The sequence below is a fragment of the Cavia porcellus genome, unplaced genomic scaffold, assembly GCF_034190915.1.
Source record: "Cavia porcellus strain 051 isolate PalLab524CR breed Dunkin Hartley unplaced genomic scaffold, mCavPor4.1 scaffold_26, whole genome shotgun sequence".
In the NCBI taxonomy this organism is placed as follows: domain Eukaryota; kingdom Metazoa; phylum Chordata; class Mammalia; order Rodentia; family Caviidae; genus Cavia; species Cavia porcellus.
This window is the reverse complement of record NW_026947509.1, coordinates 31,097,779-31,113,393: the sequence shown is the minus strand read 5'-3', so window position 1 is coordinate 31,113,393 and position 15,615 is coordinate 31,097,779. Positions and strand designations below refer to the sequence as shown.

The following is a 15,615-nucleotide window of genomic DNA, read 5'->3' as shown; positions in this document are numbered from 1 at the left end:
CCGTCTGTGGCTCTGGTCCTACCAGCCCTCTTGCAATTCTAGCACTGGGGAACAAGAGCTCTGGTTTTTGCTTAAATCCTCTTAGCTCCCAGGTATAGCTGTGGTCGCAGGTCTGTAACTACACAGAACAGCAGCACCAGCGCCATCAAGCACTAATGGCCGTGTGGATTCCACTGGTGAGGAGCCATCGAATCAGGCTGATCTTAGTGACATGAGGGACATCATGGAGACCCACTCAGGTCTTCCATGGCCTGGAGGTCAAGGTCCTTACCTCTCAGCCAATCAGATAAAGGCATCAGCTTCTTTCACAAATGAGAACCTCAGCTTCTCAGCCTTAGTGAATAACTCATTAACTGAACTGGATCACTATTCATGGAGAAATGCAGCCCTCCAGCCCTTGGAGAGGATACAGTGGTCGTAAAACTCACACCTCCCTCTGTGCTTCACATATTTTCAGAAGCACTGAAGACTCCCTGTATGGTGACCCCAAGGTAGATACTGCTGGTGCTCACATCAGGAAACAGGACCAAGGAGTAAGGAGTAGTCACTCAGGGACAGAGGTGAAATCATGCCATCGACTTTGTCAGTGTGTACGTGTTGTGTAAGAGTGCTAGGAACAACGATCCATCGGGATTAGTTTTGAAATGTGTTATTAAAAACATTCACTCAGCATGAGAGGGTTTTTGGGCTCCTTGGCTGATGGGTTTCCTCAAAGAAGGAAAGCACATCAGCATACTAAGGCCGGGGCCCAGCACTGGGCACACATGGCCAGCAGCATTATAGCCCACCAAGTGGTATGGCTGCTTCAGGGTTCCACATCTGTCTTTCCTCGATTGTATCACAGGGGGTGCTCGGTGGCACCCTGCAGCTGAGGCGGAGAGAGAGGTGTGACTAGGTGTTGACAGTGTGGGTTTTGACATTCAGGGATAGATCATTGTTTTCAAGGACGAACCCAGAACCCCATCTGTCTCGCATTGTCATTTTCCAAGGGATGCTAGAAACCACAGACTTTCAGAAGGAATCGCTTAGCTTAATTCTACTTGGTCGGGGAGGGAAGGTTGTTACTAAACTAAAACCCATCTGTGAGCTTGAAGGCCTATGCACGCGTAGCTATCTGGCTTAGCAGGTGACTTGTGATTCCGTTTCATGATGCGGACAGCAATCCAGCCAACATCCGGTCCTGTCATTTCTGTGTTCCCATACCTGGGAAGTGGGAGTGGGTGGGCAAGGGCCCTGCACAGGCCCTCCAGGCCTGGAGACTCTGCCCCCCAAGGACCTAAGCAGCAAGGTGGCAGGGATGTGCAGGCCTGCCAGGGTGCTCCCTGCTCTCTTGGAGACATAAGGCAGGCACTGAGCCGTACCTAAGAGCTGCGCCACCACCGACCTCGTGTCGCAGGGCTTGTGCTTCAATTTCATGTCGTACACCGTTAGGACCTTACCCTTGCGATTCAGCAGCGTGATATCTTGTTTCATTCCAAGACCTTGGACCCATAAGACAAGCTCTGTCCCAGGTATCTGCATTTCCTGACTTGCTATCCTTCAGCACACGCCTTCTTTCTGGAGTTTGTTTCCATAGTTACTAGGCAATGCACTCAGATCCTCTCCTATGCTTGTCAAGGTTTTGGAAGGTTGCTGGACGGGGTGTCCTGAGGAGCCACTGCAGGAAGGAATGAGGAAGGGAGATGGCAGGGGTGGCTATCAAGTGTCCCATTGTCATCATGGACCAGAAGGTGGGCACACTCAGGCGATGACTTTATTTTGGAATAAAGTCATTTTGGACTTTATTTTGGACTTTATTTCAGATGGCTGGCTGTTGCGTCAACCTAAAACTGGTAGTGTACACTTCTTGGGAAGCTAAGGCAGGAGGATCATGAGTTTGAGGCCAATCTGAGCAACTTAGCAACTTAAAGAGACTCTTGTCTCAAAAAAAAATTGTTTTAAAGGGCTGGGGATGCAGCTCTGTGAAAACACTGGATGCAAGTTTCAGTGTCACTGAGAGGAAGATGGAGCTATCCACGGACAGGTTCCACACTTGTTGACCTCTCAGGGTCTGGGTGGGTGTTGCAGTGAGGAGAATGTCCTCTCCTTGGCATTTTATCCACATGGCAAATGTGGACGGGCAGGCAGGAGGAGTGCATGGCCTCCAGGGTCACCATAAAGAGCAATCATCTAGCTTCTTGTTCCTCTTTAATTCTTTAACCATCTTTCCCTTTCCCTTGAAGCCACTGTAAAAATATCAGCCTCTGTCTGTTAGGAAGTTGTGAGGTGGAAGAGGGCGCCGCTCTCGGGAGCTGTCCTGATGGGGACTCATGTACCATTGCTGTCCCATGGGAGAGAGAAGCACAGGGCGCAAGGTGGGCAGCAGGGCTAGCAGGAATGGGCCAGTGGGGAAGCACACGGCCCACCCAAGGGGACACTCAGGAGAAAGGCCAGGGTTGACACCTGATTTTGTGGTCCTCCTGCTCTGCTACCCATTGGCTGAGCTGCAGAGGAAGGAAGGGGTGCTGGAGCTCATGGATATAGCCAATGTGGTGCCAGGGGTGGGGAGTAGGCAGAGGGGAGCAGGGCATAGGGTACAGGGTGAACCCAGGGAGTGTAACACCCCTGCAGACGCAATTGCCATGCACCTCCTCAGGATGCTGCTTCTGTGAGTGTGGAACAACTCACCACACCCAGAGGGCAGCTCTAGGAGGCTCAGTGGTGGCACCCAGGGGTATGGGAGCCACATGGGGTGCTCCTCTCAGGAACCCTTGGGGTGCACCCTTGATGATAATGCACCAAGAGGGAGGGGCCAGACCAAAGCCTGGACTGCAGCCAGGACTTTGCCCATCTGATTAACTCCATGAAGAGCACTTTGCAGGGGGAAGAGATCCAGCTGTAGTTGTTGTTTCTTGGGTTGTTTTTCAAATAACCTGAGCTCTGTAGCAGGTCCTCTCTGTCGCGGATCACAGAGGTGGCTCAGGAAGCAGGAGCTGGGAAGCCTGGGGTACAGGGTTCTGGCAAGTTCTCAGGCAGCATCACTCCTGTGTGAGCGAAAGGGTCCATGGCTTTCAGGTCTTCCCAGCCTCCCATGTCACTTCTGGCTTTTTTCTGGAATCAGAGAGACCTGTGGATGACAAACTTCCCTATGTTATTCAGAGTGTATCTGATGCCCACAACGGCATGAAACAAGTGTCTTCTACTTTTCCAAAGCAGGGACCTATGTTTTTAATAGCGAGACTCTGTATCTTTGTTAATTGCATGACTGTGCTGTTGTCTACTGCCGTGAGTGACTACTGTGACTTCTGGAGCTGCCCGGATCCGCCAAGGGGGCCTGTTTTGTGGGGAGCCCTGGTTCCTACCCTCGCTGCCGTTCGGACCTCTGGCATGCTGTCCAAGTTGCATATTCTCCCACCCCCAGCCCCATGTCTTCTGAATCAAAATCGGAAGGCTGATTGTAGGGCCTCCATTCTTATAAAACTCCGCAGGAAATTCTGGTAATTGGCCAGATTTAGGAAAAACTAAAACAATTGGAGGAAAGTTAAAAAAAAAAAAAAAAAAAACTCAATACTCTGAATCGTTGCACCCAGATCCCAGAGTGATTCCCAAGCAGCAAGAGCCTTAGAGGAAGGCTCTTCCTTATATTTTGAAGTCTACAATTAGCGTGACCGGGTAATAATTCATGTCAGTGTTGAGCAACTGATCCAAATCATCAGGTCTGCAGTGGAATCATTTTTCACGGAAGTTGCTAAGGTTATTTTTCTTCTGCTCAGTCTTCTCAAGGTTAAAAGAAAACTCTCTGGTCAGGATCTGCACCTCTGCACAACACATCCAGGGACTTTGGTGTGTGTTGGTCTCTAAGCGTAGCTATACCTTGACTCTCACTGTCTGGCCCCAGACAGCTGACTCCCAGTGGGTGAACCCATGCTGTCCCATAGATGAGTTGGCCCTACAAGGCTCTAGGACCTGCTCCTGCCTCGTGGTGACTCCCTGCCCAGGACTGGCTGCGTCTCTTGTCGTTAGAGAGAGATGGTGACAGGGTCTGCGTCTTTGGGATCGCTCTGTGCACAGCCATCCAGGTTCCTTGATACCACTCGGTCAAGCGCCACCACGTCTTTGCCTCACAGCTTTGCTCCTCTCAATCACATGCCATGTGATGCTTTCGTGGCCACGTAGGCAGAACACCGGTGGCTTCCAGTGGCCCCTCCGTCTCATGCCAGCCTGAGGCCCCGTAGACTTAACTCGTGCTGGCTTCTGTGCCCTGCAGATCGCCGTGGTGTTCACCTGACTTGTTTATTCCTAGGGAATGTCACTAGTGCATCTGGGTCTCAGATGGCAAGCGGCGTCAGCCTGGGCTCCTTCAGCAGCCGACCGGACGGCATGCACCAGCGCTCCTACTCAGTCTCCAGTGCCGACCAGTGGAGCGAGGCTACGGTCATTGCAAACTCGGCCATCAGCAGTGGTAAGAGGGGGTGCAACCCCGCAGACCTTGGCCACCTCCAGATCCTCGTGTAGCCAGGCCGGGCGTGGTGCCTGAGCTGCCCAGTCCTCGGGGAGCTTGCTAGGACAGCGGCCTACGTCTTGCCTGTCAGCTGTGAAGCTTTTGTCTTTGATAGGCCGCCTCATCCACACTGTCTCATCTCTTCCTGTCTGGCCAGGGAGTGGACACTTGTCCCCAGTGGACAGATCTGGAAACAGTCCACAGGCGTGGTTGATCATGTGAGGAATAGGATGGTGGAGCTGACGGACAGCGTCAGCTGTTGCGTCCCTGGTCATGCTGCCCTACTCAGTGGGACCCACAGGCCACCTCTCTTGTACATTTTACATGCCAGGGCTAATTCCTTCTGCCTGTCAGGCTTCTGGGGCTCCTAGAGGGGCTCCTAGTGCACCCTTTAAATTCTAGGGCATCTTGTCTTTAATCCCTTGCTCCTATACATTGTCCCACATTTTTGGACAAAGTGGCTCCTGTTTGGGGGGGGACAAAGGTGCACGCTGGAAACCGTCTTAGCACACATGTGTAAACATGAACCCCACAGCACGGAGGGCATACCTGCCGCCTGGCTGCAGCCTGCTCTGCCGGTGGCATTTTGTCTGTGGCCTGCTCACCGGTATTTAAAGGAATTTGCACTGTTGTACGTAATCTATCAGACAGGGCTTCCAAGCAATTTTACATCATATGTTTTAATTAAAAACTTCAGCATCAGGTCCTCCCTGTAGACCCAGCAGCTGCTGTGGCCGGGCTTTAGCGTTGGTAAACATCGTCCCGGTTTCTGCTGCTCCGAGATACTCCCATGTGGTGGCCATGCATAGGCCACAGGAGTAGACACCACAAGGCCAGGAAGGGGGAGGAGAAGGTGGAGTGAAGTTGGTCTTGGTGGCAACAGCTGTAGGCCAAGTGTGCAGAGGTGCAGCATTGCCCGGCAGCCTGGCCCAGCTCACTCCCCCTTCCAGCTAGGCTCCTCGCCTGCTCCAGAGAAGACTGATAGATGACAAGCAGCTGTCACCCCTCTCCACAGGGCCTCTGTCGGCCTTTCTCCCTTCTCTGTGGCATCCCAGAGAGACCTCAGGTCCCCGTGGAGCATTAGATCATTATCAACAGTTAACCACATCCATGGACATTGCATGTCGCTTCCCTCCCAAGCCTCAGTTTCCTTGTCTGTTCAGGAGTCACCAGCTACAGGCCCCACCTGTGGCACCTGCTTCCCTTACTGAATAGCGACTGTCTCTCCTCATGGTCATGTTGCTTGGGAGGAGCAGCTTGGCCACATACCCCACACTTCATTACTTCCCTTTCAAGTACCGCGCAGTCTCTGAGCACAATTGTCCAGTACAGTTTCGTTCTGCCGCTGCCTCCCCCAGCACAGCCACCTTGGATGTGTGGGCTGGGCAGTGAGAGCTCCAGCCAGGACCCCCAGGTCCCACCCTGTATGCAGCTGCACTCCCAGACCTGGTCCCTCTTTGTGTCCGTGTCCTTGAGGCACTGAGCCTTTGATGAGAGCCTCAGCTTTGGAGTTCCCCTAATCCTCACAGGGGCTGTCTTTGGGGAGAAGAGAGGAATCAGAGGGATGGAGCTCAGTGGCACAGCATCTGCCTGGCCAGCACAACATCCTGAGTTCAATTCCTGGTACCCAGAAAAACAAAGAATGAGTTCCTGAAAGAGACCAACTCTGTGAATCTTTGCCACCTCTTCACTCCCAGTATTTTCTGTACAGTTCATGTGGTAACATTAATCTGCCCCCAATCCATTTGGTGCAGATTTTCCTTTGCACAGAGACCTGGTAAAGGTCCGCAGGGTGACTTTTCTTCCTGCTGAGAGCTATGTGTAGCTACCCAGGGATGTGTTGCACTGCCAGGCCCTCGGTGTGGCCGGAAGTCACTTTCCATGAAAATTGGTTACACAGATGTTCACATTCATGTTGATAGGGGACCAAAGTCCCCTAGGTGGGAAGGCTGCTTTCAGATTTGCAAAGCAGTGCAGGACCCCATGTGAGTGTCCTTTGGAGACCCAGGAGCTCCCTGACCTTATGCAACTACAGCTACAAACACCAGAGACCAAAGCCAAGCCACTGGCCACCCCGGTGTCAGTCTGCCGTGGGATGAAGAGAAGCCATGACCCAAGAGTTTGAGGAAATCTTCCCAAAGAGGATCATACTCCAGTAGTACTGAAAGAACCAGGTGATTTTTCCCTGCAGACGAGTGGGAAGAAGCCGGATGTGGTAGTACACATCTCTATTTCCAGCACTTGGAAGGCGGAGACAGGAGGATTCCCAGGAATTCGAGGCCAGCTTGGGCTACAGAGTGAGGCCCTGTCCCAAACAAAACAAAACCAGCAGGAAAAAGTTATTATAAGCACCGAGGGGCAACCTGGGCAAAGACGCAGAGGAGTAAAGGAAAAACGCAGCAGCTAAGGAACTTCCATAAAGTGAAACACGTGAGTCAAGTGTGACCAAAAAGAAGAGGCAGAAGACGAGGGAGGAGCATCAAGAGGCCAGAACCGCCAGGTCCATTTGCGTCTTATTCAGAACACTTCGGAGAGCAAGGACCCAGGAGCGTGGAATGGCACTCAGGCATGCTTTCCTGCACCCTTTACTGGGGTCTTCCTGGGGCCTGTACTGAGAGTGTGTCCTACCCAGTGTATGTCTGGAAAGGATAAACAGTAATGTGATGGTAGGAGCTGACACTGATGGAGGCGCAGGTGGATTTAATCTCCTTTCTTCTCACAGAGCAAGGACTCTTCTTGTCACTGTCCTTCTAGTAGGAAGCCCGCATCAAAGGGTTAGATATTCCTTAGGAGCAGCCACTAAGAGCCAGGACTCAGACTCAGACCTCAGCTTTTCCTTCTCGTCCTTGGAACTGTTCAGCAGTGCACACTCTTCAGGCCCAGTTCCAGACCCGTTGGATCCAGCAAGTGTGAACCTGTGTATCAACAAGCCTGTGCCATGGTCCGTGTTGCACGCCAGCATTTGAGAACCACTGCTCTGGGGCTGCGGATTTAGCTCAATGGCATAAGCACCTGCCTTGCAAGCAGGTGGTCATGAGTTTGATCCCCGGTACCAATTAAAAAAAAAAAAGAAGAACAAGATCCACTGCTCAGAAGCCTCGCCTTTCTAAGTGTGGTCCATGGAGCAGGCGGCCTCTGGCCTCTCCTGGGGCCTTGACAAGAAATGGAGCTGCCCAGGCCATATCCACACCCACCAGCCACATCCCTATGTCCTGCCTTCAGTGGCCCATCCCCAGCTATTTCTAGTAACTGCCTCATCCCGGGGTCTGATGTATTTACACCTGGACTTCAAGACTTGGCCTTTGCATATACATGGCCTGCAGTGCTTGGAGAATAATCACCCCAGAAGCCAACAGGAGTGGCTGCTTTGTCCCATGCGAGGTGCAGGCCACCGAAGCTTCCCTGCTTCCATTTGAAATCATTGTCTTTCCCCCTGCAGCCCTTGCCCATCTTTGGATTTCACAGTCAGAAGAACTTACTGTGCCAGTAGGCAAAGGGAAAAGCTACACAGCCTTGGAATAGACCTGGCCCTAACTGCTCGTATGCCCGCCATTGTCACCGGTTTTATCATGAAGCCTAATACTAACAGCAGCATTATGGTTCAGTTTCTCTCTGCCCCCACATCCAAGTGAAACTAAGACCTGGGCTCTAGAGAACTTTGCAACCCCTCCTACCCCTCCCCTGATACCCAGGGACCCTCTGGGGCCCCGGCCTTCCAGCAGCTGGGAGCACCTCCTAATTAGATAGATGACTTTGTAGTGGGTGTTTGCCCAGGAAACAGGAGGTGCCGGCTAAATTAAGAGGAGAAGGAAAGAAGAATCCATTCTGTGAAATGGAATGCCCCACTGCTTTATGACTATTACTGTTGTAAGGTTTTACATTTAAGTACCTGAGGTTTAAAATTAAATGTCTAATATAATTTGGCATCGCTAACATGAGCCTCGCATCTGCCCTTAGAGAAAATCCGACAGCTCCGTTCAGGGTTTCAAATTGCCGTCTGCTGGCTTGCGCACAACACAGAGGATTGGCTGGCACTCGCGCTAAGTACCCCATGCTGCTTGGCGTAATTTTTTAAATGCAGAACATATTCATCTTGTGCCTCTGCATTGAAAAGGGCTGCTCCAGTAGTACATGAAAAATTAATTTTTTTAGATTTTTCCTCACTCTCCTAAGTGTTTGACAGAAGTAATTTTTGCAGCAAGAGAGAATAAAAACTGGTGGCTGTAAATTCCTGTCCCAGAACCTCTTGTGTAGATTCTTTATGGGCCCAGAATTGATCTCCATGTCAGATGCTGTTGTGGTTTAAACTGTTTATCACCGTAATGGCAGGAGTGAGCCCGAGAACACCAACTTATAATCCTGGGTGAAAGAAATTGGTGTTTGCAGTCAATGAAAGGGCAGCTTAGCTTTATTGATAGATTCAGAACAATTATCTCTGCAGCAGCTATTGGCTGAGGGTTTTCTTGGATCTTACTGGAAGCTTATCATTTTGTTTTCTTGGTTAATCATGCTTTGTGCAGGTCATTTTCTCTAGAAGCAGGAGCCAAGGGGTAACACTCCTGGGGAAGCAGGGCCCCCCTGGGGCCATTTGTCATACACTAGGATGTCATAGTTGTACCTCGAGGCAAGATGTGTTTTGGGAGCATCTCATGTGCGCTGAGAGCCAGCGCTGATGTCAGGGGGTGCAGCCTCTGTCTGTCGGGCTTGCCATGTGTCGGATTAGACCAGGCTGCTGCTCCCCACCCCTTCACCCTCCTCAAACGCCAGCCTTGGCTGATGGCCTCCGCTGTTGTTGCCGTGGCAGCTGTGCTTCCCACCTCTTGACTGTCAGGTTGTTCTGATAGCTCCACCCCCTCTCCGATTGCTTCAGTCCAGCAGTTTATCTTCTGCCTCACTGCCAGCATCACTTGATACAGCATTTCTTCGAGTAATTCTCCAGCATCGTGCTTCAGCTTGCTCCCTGCTGCCCCCGCTGGGCCACCTGCCTACTCTTCCTCATGGAGCCAAGCACCTTGCTTTTCTCCCCCATAGAAGCAGCGCCACCCGCCTGCCCGCTCACAGGTGTGCATGTGTGTGTGTGCACAACAGCCCGTGTGCGTGCTTTATGTATGGCGTGTTTCCTTCTAACTGCTTCATCATGCATCTTCCTGCTACCTCTAATTATTAGATAGCAGAACCTGAGTGGAAAGCGTGTGAGTTCTGAGAACTTTCCAGTATCTTTTCCCAAGATGGAAATGATTCGCTTGGCCATTTTAACAGTGGGGTTAGGAAACATGAATCTCAGCTCTGTTAACTGCCTCTCCTATGCTGGTTTTCGTTACTCCCTTCCCATAGAACAGACCCAAGAAAAGTCAGCAACTCTGCCTTTGAGACTGCAGTTACAGCAGGCATGCCATAACGGTGGGGTCCAAAGACACGGACTGCCCGAAGGTCAATTTTAATTTTTATAATTAGAGCATTTTTTTCCTTTCTGCCTGGAGGCTATACTGACAATTTTAGTGCATGGCCAGCAGGTGGTGGTAGTGTGATGCTCCCAGTCCCTCTTGGGTGGTTTCATTTGCTGGCCAACTTTAATCGGCATGGAGGGAGACATGACATCGCCTTCACAACACATCTGGCATTCTTTCCTGGGAATCAGTATCCTGGTCTGCTACATTTCACAAAGGCTGAGAAACTAAGACTGCACACTGCCTAATTTGTCTAAACTCACACCCAGGTGTTTCTGATTCCCAAGTCTGTACTGTTTTCCCTCTGCTCTTATCACTCAAGGAGGAAGGAAAGCTAAGAGTTAAAATCTAGCGTCACGAAATGATTTGTCTTTTCCTAGTGCTCACCTTTAAGGATCCGCATCACCCTAGCAATAGACAGACGTTTTCTCTTCCCTTGATCAACTCCTCCCCTTCCCCCAGGGTAGCCCTGCACTAAGGGGCCACTGCGCTCTCATCTCTCAGAGCTGGCCACTCCTGTCTCAGCCGCTGGGGGGCCGCTCCGCTTTCCAGGCGAGTGGGCCTAATTAAAAGGCTGACCTGGGCTCCCTTCTCTGCAGAGCCTGCCTCTCCTTCTCGGCATGTGGCCACGGGGAAGCAGAAGCTTCCTGGGGTAACTGGCCACAGGGTGGAGAGCTGGATTTTTCTTTCCCCTCCTGATCAGAATGTTGAAACTTTGTACTTCGTCTGCTTAGTTCCTTCCTATCAGCTATTTCCAGCCATGGCCGCTGACCCAGGAAAACAGGACACTCAGATGCTGCCCAATTCCCAGAGCAGGAAGCAATGGCTTTCATGCCTAAGGCCACTAATCCTCCACCCTTGCTGGACAGAAACCTAGAAATGGCTGGAAACAAACGGTGGTGAGGATGCAGGGTGTGATATAAATACCTGATGTTCCAGATCTGCGTCCAGGCCATCAGCTCTCAGTCAGGGCTGACGTTGTCTCCCCTGTAGTGGTACTGGCTGTCACATTGGGAAGGGTCATCACACTTGTGAGATCTAATGAGCAGTCAGGAGTGCTGATATGTATCACACTATGCACAGCGTGATCTGGCCCAGAGCTTGAGTGGTTGGAGGTCAGGAAAGCCAGCCCTGCCTCTGTGGGCTGTGGTTCTGTCCCCATCCCTCCTGCACTGAGCTTGGTAGGGGGCAGCCAGTTGCTTCTGTGAGAAAGCAATGGAGGTAGCCCATGGCAGTGTCTTGTCTGCAGTGAGCTTCCAATGAACCCAGCTTCTCAGACCTCACTCCCAGCAGACAGCATGATGACACGGTGACCAAGAGGTAACCATGCCACCACCACAAGCAGTGACATGGCCTGAAGTTTCATTGAACCCTCTCCTCTCGCGTGGCACGGGACCTCACAGGAAGAGCAGGACCCATGAGACCTTGGAGGGACAGGAGGGAGTATTACCCTAGAGGGCAGCTAGCTCACTGCTGCCCACACAGTGGCTGCGTCCTGGTCGTCACTAAAGGGTCTTGGAAGCAGTTACCTTCAGATACTACACAGTAAGCACTCTCTGTGCAGTGGGGCCCTGAGATATACTGGGGAGCAACCTGGAGCAGATGACATAGGCACTGGCCTTCAGCACCATTGAGAAATGCAGTAGAGCTGTTGCTGTGCTGTGTGCACAGAGGAAGGGCATACACCATGGCTGGTGGGCGAGGAGTATCCATGCAGCCTGGAGCCATCTACAGACCTAGCAGCTCCAGAGAGCAGTAACACAATCCCACAAGGTCACTCTGAGCCTGTGTGCCTGTTTTCTGTAAGTGGCATGGGCAGGGGCCCAAGGGAGCTCCTCAATCAGCCTAGGCCCCCAGCGGCTCCTCCCTTTCTGGAAGCTGTAGATCTCGAGAGACCCTTCACAGCCCCTTCTTCTCAGCCATGTGGCCCACTTTTGGGTCGAGCCTTTTCTCAGTGACCTAACACAACAATGTGATATTAATTGAAACTTTCTAAGTTTCCTAAAATACACAAGTCTAAAATTTTACAAAGGTATTTAACTTTTTTTTTGTCTCAACATTTTAGCTGAGTTTTTCGATTTTTTTTTTTTCTAAAGACAGACAGCATTGGTTACTACCCCGGCATCAAATCAAAAGTAGGTAGAGTGGCATGAAGGATGATCAGAGACGTGTGCTGCTCCTTCAGCTGGAAGGAAAACTTCCAGTGATCTCTGCAGCTTTAGAACACCCGATTTTAAGCAACACAGTATGGTCCGGGCACGGTTTGATATTACTCCAAGGCCCAAAAGATGCTCACTTTGTGTGTCTGCACTTTGCCTAAAATTCAGTCATTTCTGTCACTTACTAGCATAAAGTTGGTCAGAGCTTTTCCAACCACCCATCGTCCTGTCTTCAATTCGCAAATACATGTGAAAGGAGAAAGACCAAAAAGACTTTTAAGAAGAGATTAAGGTACCAAGAAAAAAGGAAGGGATGGGAGTAAGCATTTGGGGAGGTCACTTTAAAAACCAAAACAAAACAAAAAACATGAGTAGGAAGCAACAGACACAGGGAAGTGACAGCTGCATGGCCCATGGGGTCAGGCACAAACCCACCATGCATTTTCTTCATCACTGTTTGTGTCTTTGGCTTTGTACCCTGATCTAACACATAGCGTGTGTTAGATCTTTGCTTTATTATCTGACAGATAAGATTATTAACAGAAAGTGATATTAATATTAATTACACAATGATACTAAAAATTTTATATGGCACAGAGGCAGATGGTTATTTAAAATGACTTAAAATTTTATCCTTTTATGTGGAGAAGCATGTTAAACATATTTAGTTATAAATGCTGTTTTAATTGCTACATTATTTCTGCAGTGGGATTTTTAAAGTCTTAGTGCATTTGCAGGGAAGTATTTCTATATGTATTTCAGAACCTCTAAAACTGTGTATTTATTTGCAGCATTGCAATTGTAATTACACTTAAAATGCAGAATCTCGGAGGCATAAGCTTGCTTACTAGTAAATGCGTCTTGCAGCTCTGATATCTGATCTCGTCATCTGGCTATAGTTCAGGAATTCAGCTCCCATGTGAAAGCTGCCGTCAAGTTAACGGGCTTACTGCATGTCTTTTTAGGTGGACACTGGTTTTTCATGGTGTTTGTGAATATGTAATCCTTTGCTGCCCTCGGAAGTTGTCACTGAGATGAGCACTGTACTTGAGAAATATCTCCTGTATGTAAGGAGTAACTGTAAACTTAACTTCTCAATAGTGGGACCTCAGCTTTAAGCCAGCTGAAGCCTCTGTCTTCATTTTCTGCGGAGCTCTGCATTAATAAAGAAAGCGAGGTCAACCCCTCTGCTCCCCGGAGACACCTCTGCCTGGCTGCTGCGTTCCTCTCACTCCCGAGCATCCAGGGAGCCTTGGTCCAGTGTCCCCGTACGTGGCTCCTTTATGTTGGGAGCATGGGGGGGAATTGAAGTCCCGGGACACATCAGGCCCCCATTAATCAGGAGGCTGAGGCAGCGGCGGCAAGGCAGGCGGATCGGGCCCCCAGATGAGATTTGTAAGGCTGCTGCATCCATTCTACCACACATTCAGGAAGAATTATCATCACACCCTCCCATCCTCGAAGTCAAGGTTTGTGTCACAGCCCAGGGTGGTACCCGCCTTTCTTTCCCCTGGAGAATCTAGAGTATTGGCAGTCCAGTCATCCAGACCAAACTTCCTGCACATTAATTATTTACAAGAAAAGAACAATTTGCCCTCTCAGTGATTTTCCTTAAAATTCTCTTTGATATAGTACATTTTGTGATTTTAAGGTCCTTTCCTTTTTATGAGCATGAGAAATATACTTACTGGGGCCCAAGTCCTACAGTGGACAGCCATGCCAGCCGGGACTAGAGGGGCCTGGGCTCATACATCTACCTGTGCGGTACCTCTGCCCCTTCCTTCCGGGTAGGGGCTGGACTCCTCTTTCCCTTTGCTAATAATTTTTGCTGTATCTTTACATTACCTCCAGATAACAAAGCATATTGCACAAAGCCGCTAGTGTCAGAGAGGTGTCCTTTCAGTGTGCAGTTATTTACTGACTCCCACCAATTTGGCCTAAAAACGGGCTTTTTCCAGTTAAATCAAGTCCATTAGAACTCTCTGTGTCACAGACTATTATCCCAGGTGCCTATTTAATGTCACCTGAAAGGAAAGCATAATTGTGGCAAATCTCCACACCATCCAAAAGCGGTTCTGAGACTGCTGGCCACCTGCGCGGCCAGTGGAAGGAGACTGGCTGCTGACCATGCCAAGGGGACAGGGTACGGCCATGGCTTCATGTGTCACCTGGACACCAGGTGTCTTTTCCTGTGAGCCCACGCAGCAGCACTCTCGCAGAACCCCATAACTCTGCCATGCCTGCTCTGGGTCTTGCTCTGTCACCTGCCATGCTTGGGGGCCTCTCTCTGGAGTCACCTGTGGGTCACTCTGCTGGGTAACTGGGGTAAGGAGGGAAGGTTTGTTTCCACTCAGTCTCAGAGGTTTCAGCTCATGGTTGTCTGGCCCTGTCACTTTGGGGCACAAATACTGTGGCAGGGAAGACTTCACCTTGCGTTGACTGTGAAGCAAGAAACGCCAGTGGGGTCCCGATCTCCCCATGCAAGGGCACATGGGACCCAGCTTCCTTCTTCTGGGCCTGTCCTCCCAGGGATCCACATTCCAGAGCCCAAGCATTCAGCAGGCCCAGGCTTCATGGACATCTGTGACCCAAAGCTGAGCGCTGTCCCTGCACACGGTCCTGACTCGTGTCAGAACCGTGCCGGCCTGGTTTAAACTGCCCCAGCTCCAGGGATGCTGCTTCAGGACAGACCTGCACCTGGCACGCACAGGGCCTTGCATTCAGTCCCTGCACCACAACACCGGGGACAGACATGCCCTCTTCCCTCTCGGCTTTGATTTTTCTACAGTTCTTAGCGCTTTGCAGCACTTTCGTGTCACTACCCTGTTCCTGCTTGTCCTCCCAATCCCCAGCGCCCGCCAGATGTCAAGCTTCCCACAGGGCAGGGACTCTGTCCTGTTCACCCCTTCTGTTCTCAGGGCCTCTAATGGTGTCTGCATCTGTCAAGGCTCAGTCAAGTCAGCCTATCAAGCTTCCTGAGGGTGGCCAATTGGAGAGGCTGGAAGCAATGGCTGTCTTCCATGTACCAAGCCTTGCATTAAGTAGCTCCTCTGTATGAGTTGTTGAATCTATTCTGTGAAGTGGTTTTGTTTGTTTTTTTCTTTTTGAGGCAAAGTCTCACTGTAGTTCAGGCTGGCTTTGAACTCACTGTGGCCAAGGCTGGCCTCGAACTCGGGCCAGTCCTCCTGCTTCGGCCTATCAAGTGCTGACCTTACGGTTGTGCACCCCTGCACCTGCTCTTGTTTTCATTTTAAGTGAGAATCTCTGACCCCAGTTTCAAAGTTGATGACCACCGAGTGTACAGCACCAAGCTGCCGTGGGAGTTGGCTGCCCTTGGGGCCCTGTGTACACGCATCTGTGTGGAGGGGAAGGAACCATGGGGGAAGGACCCCGTTTCTCCCTTCTGTATTCGGCCTTGAGCAGCACGTACAAATTCGTCTCACTGAAGTTGTTTTAGACCACAAATCCAGAGGGGACCTTTGAGGACTTTTGCTCACACTTTGGCTAGAGAGTCTCTGTCTCAAACTCT

The 15,615-nt window shown here is 50.7% G+C and overlaps 1 protein-coding gene across 10 annotated transcripts in view; it reads left to right on the top strand.

The window, feature by feature from the left end:
- Positions 1-15,615, top strand: part of Agap1 (ArfGAP with GTPase domain, ankyrin repeat and PH domain 1) — a 488,546-nt gene that overhangs the window by 338,341 nt on the left and 134,590 nt on the right. For 7 of the 10 annotated variants that reach the window (XM_003474579.5, XM_013157542.3, XM_013157544.3 and 4 more), the window contains one exon: positions 4,283-4,441. The exons of the other annotated variants lie outside the window; for them this stretch is intronic. In XM_003474579.5, coding sequence (XP_003474627.1) covers positions 4,283-4,441 — 159 coding nt within the window. The remainder of the gene's footprint in view (positions 1-4,282; positions 4,442-15,615) is intronic. 10 annotated transcript variants of the gene reach the window in all.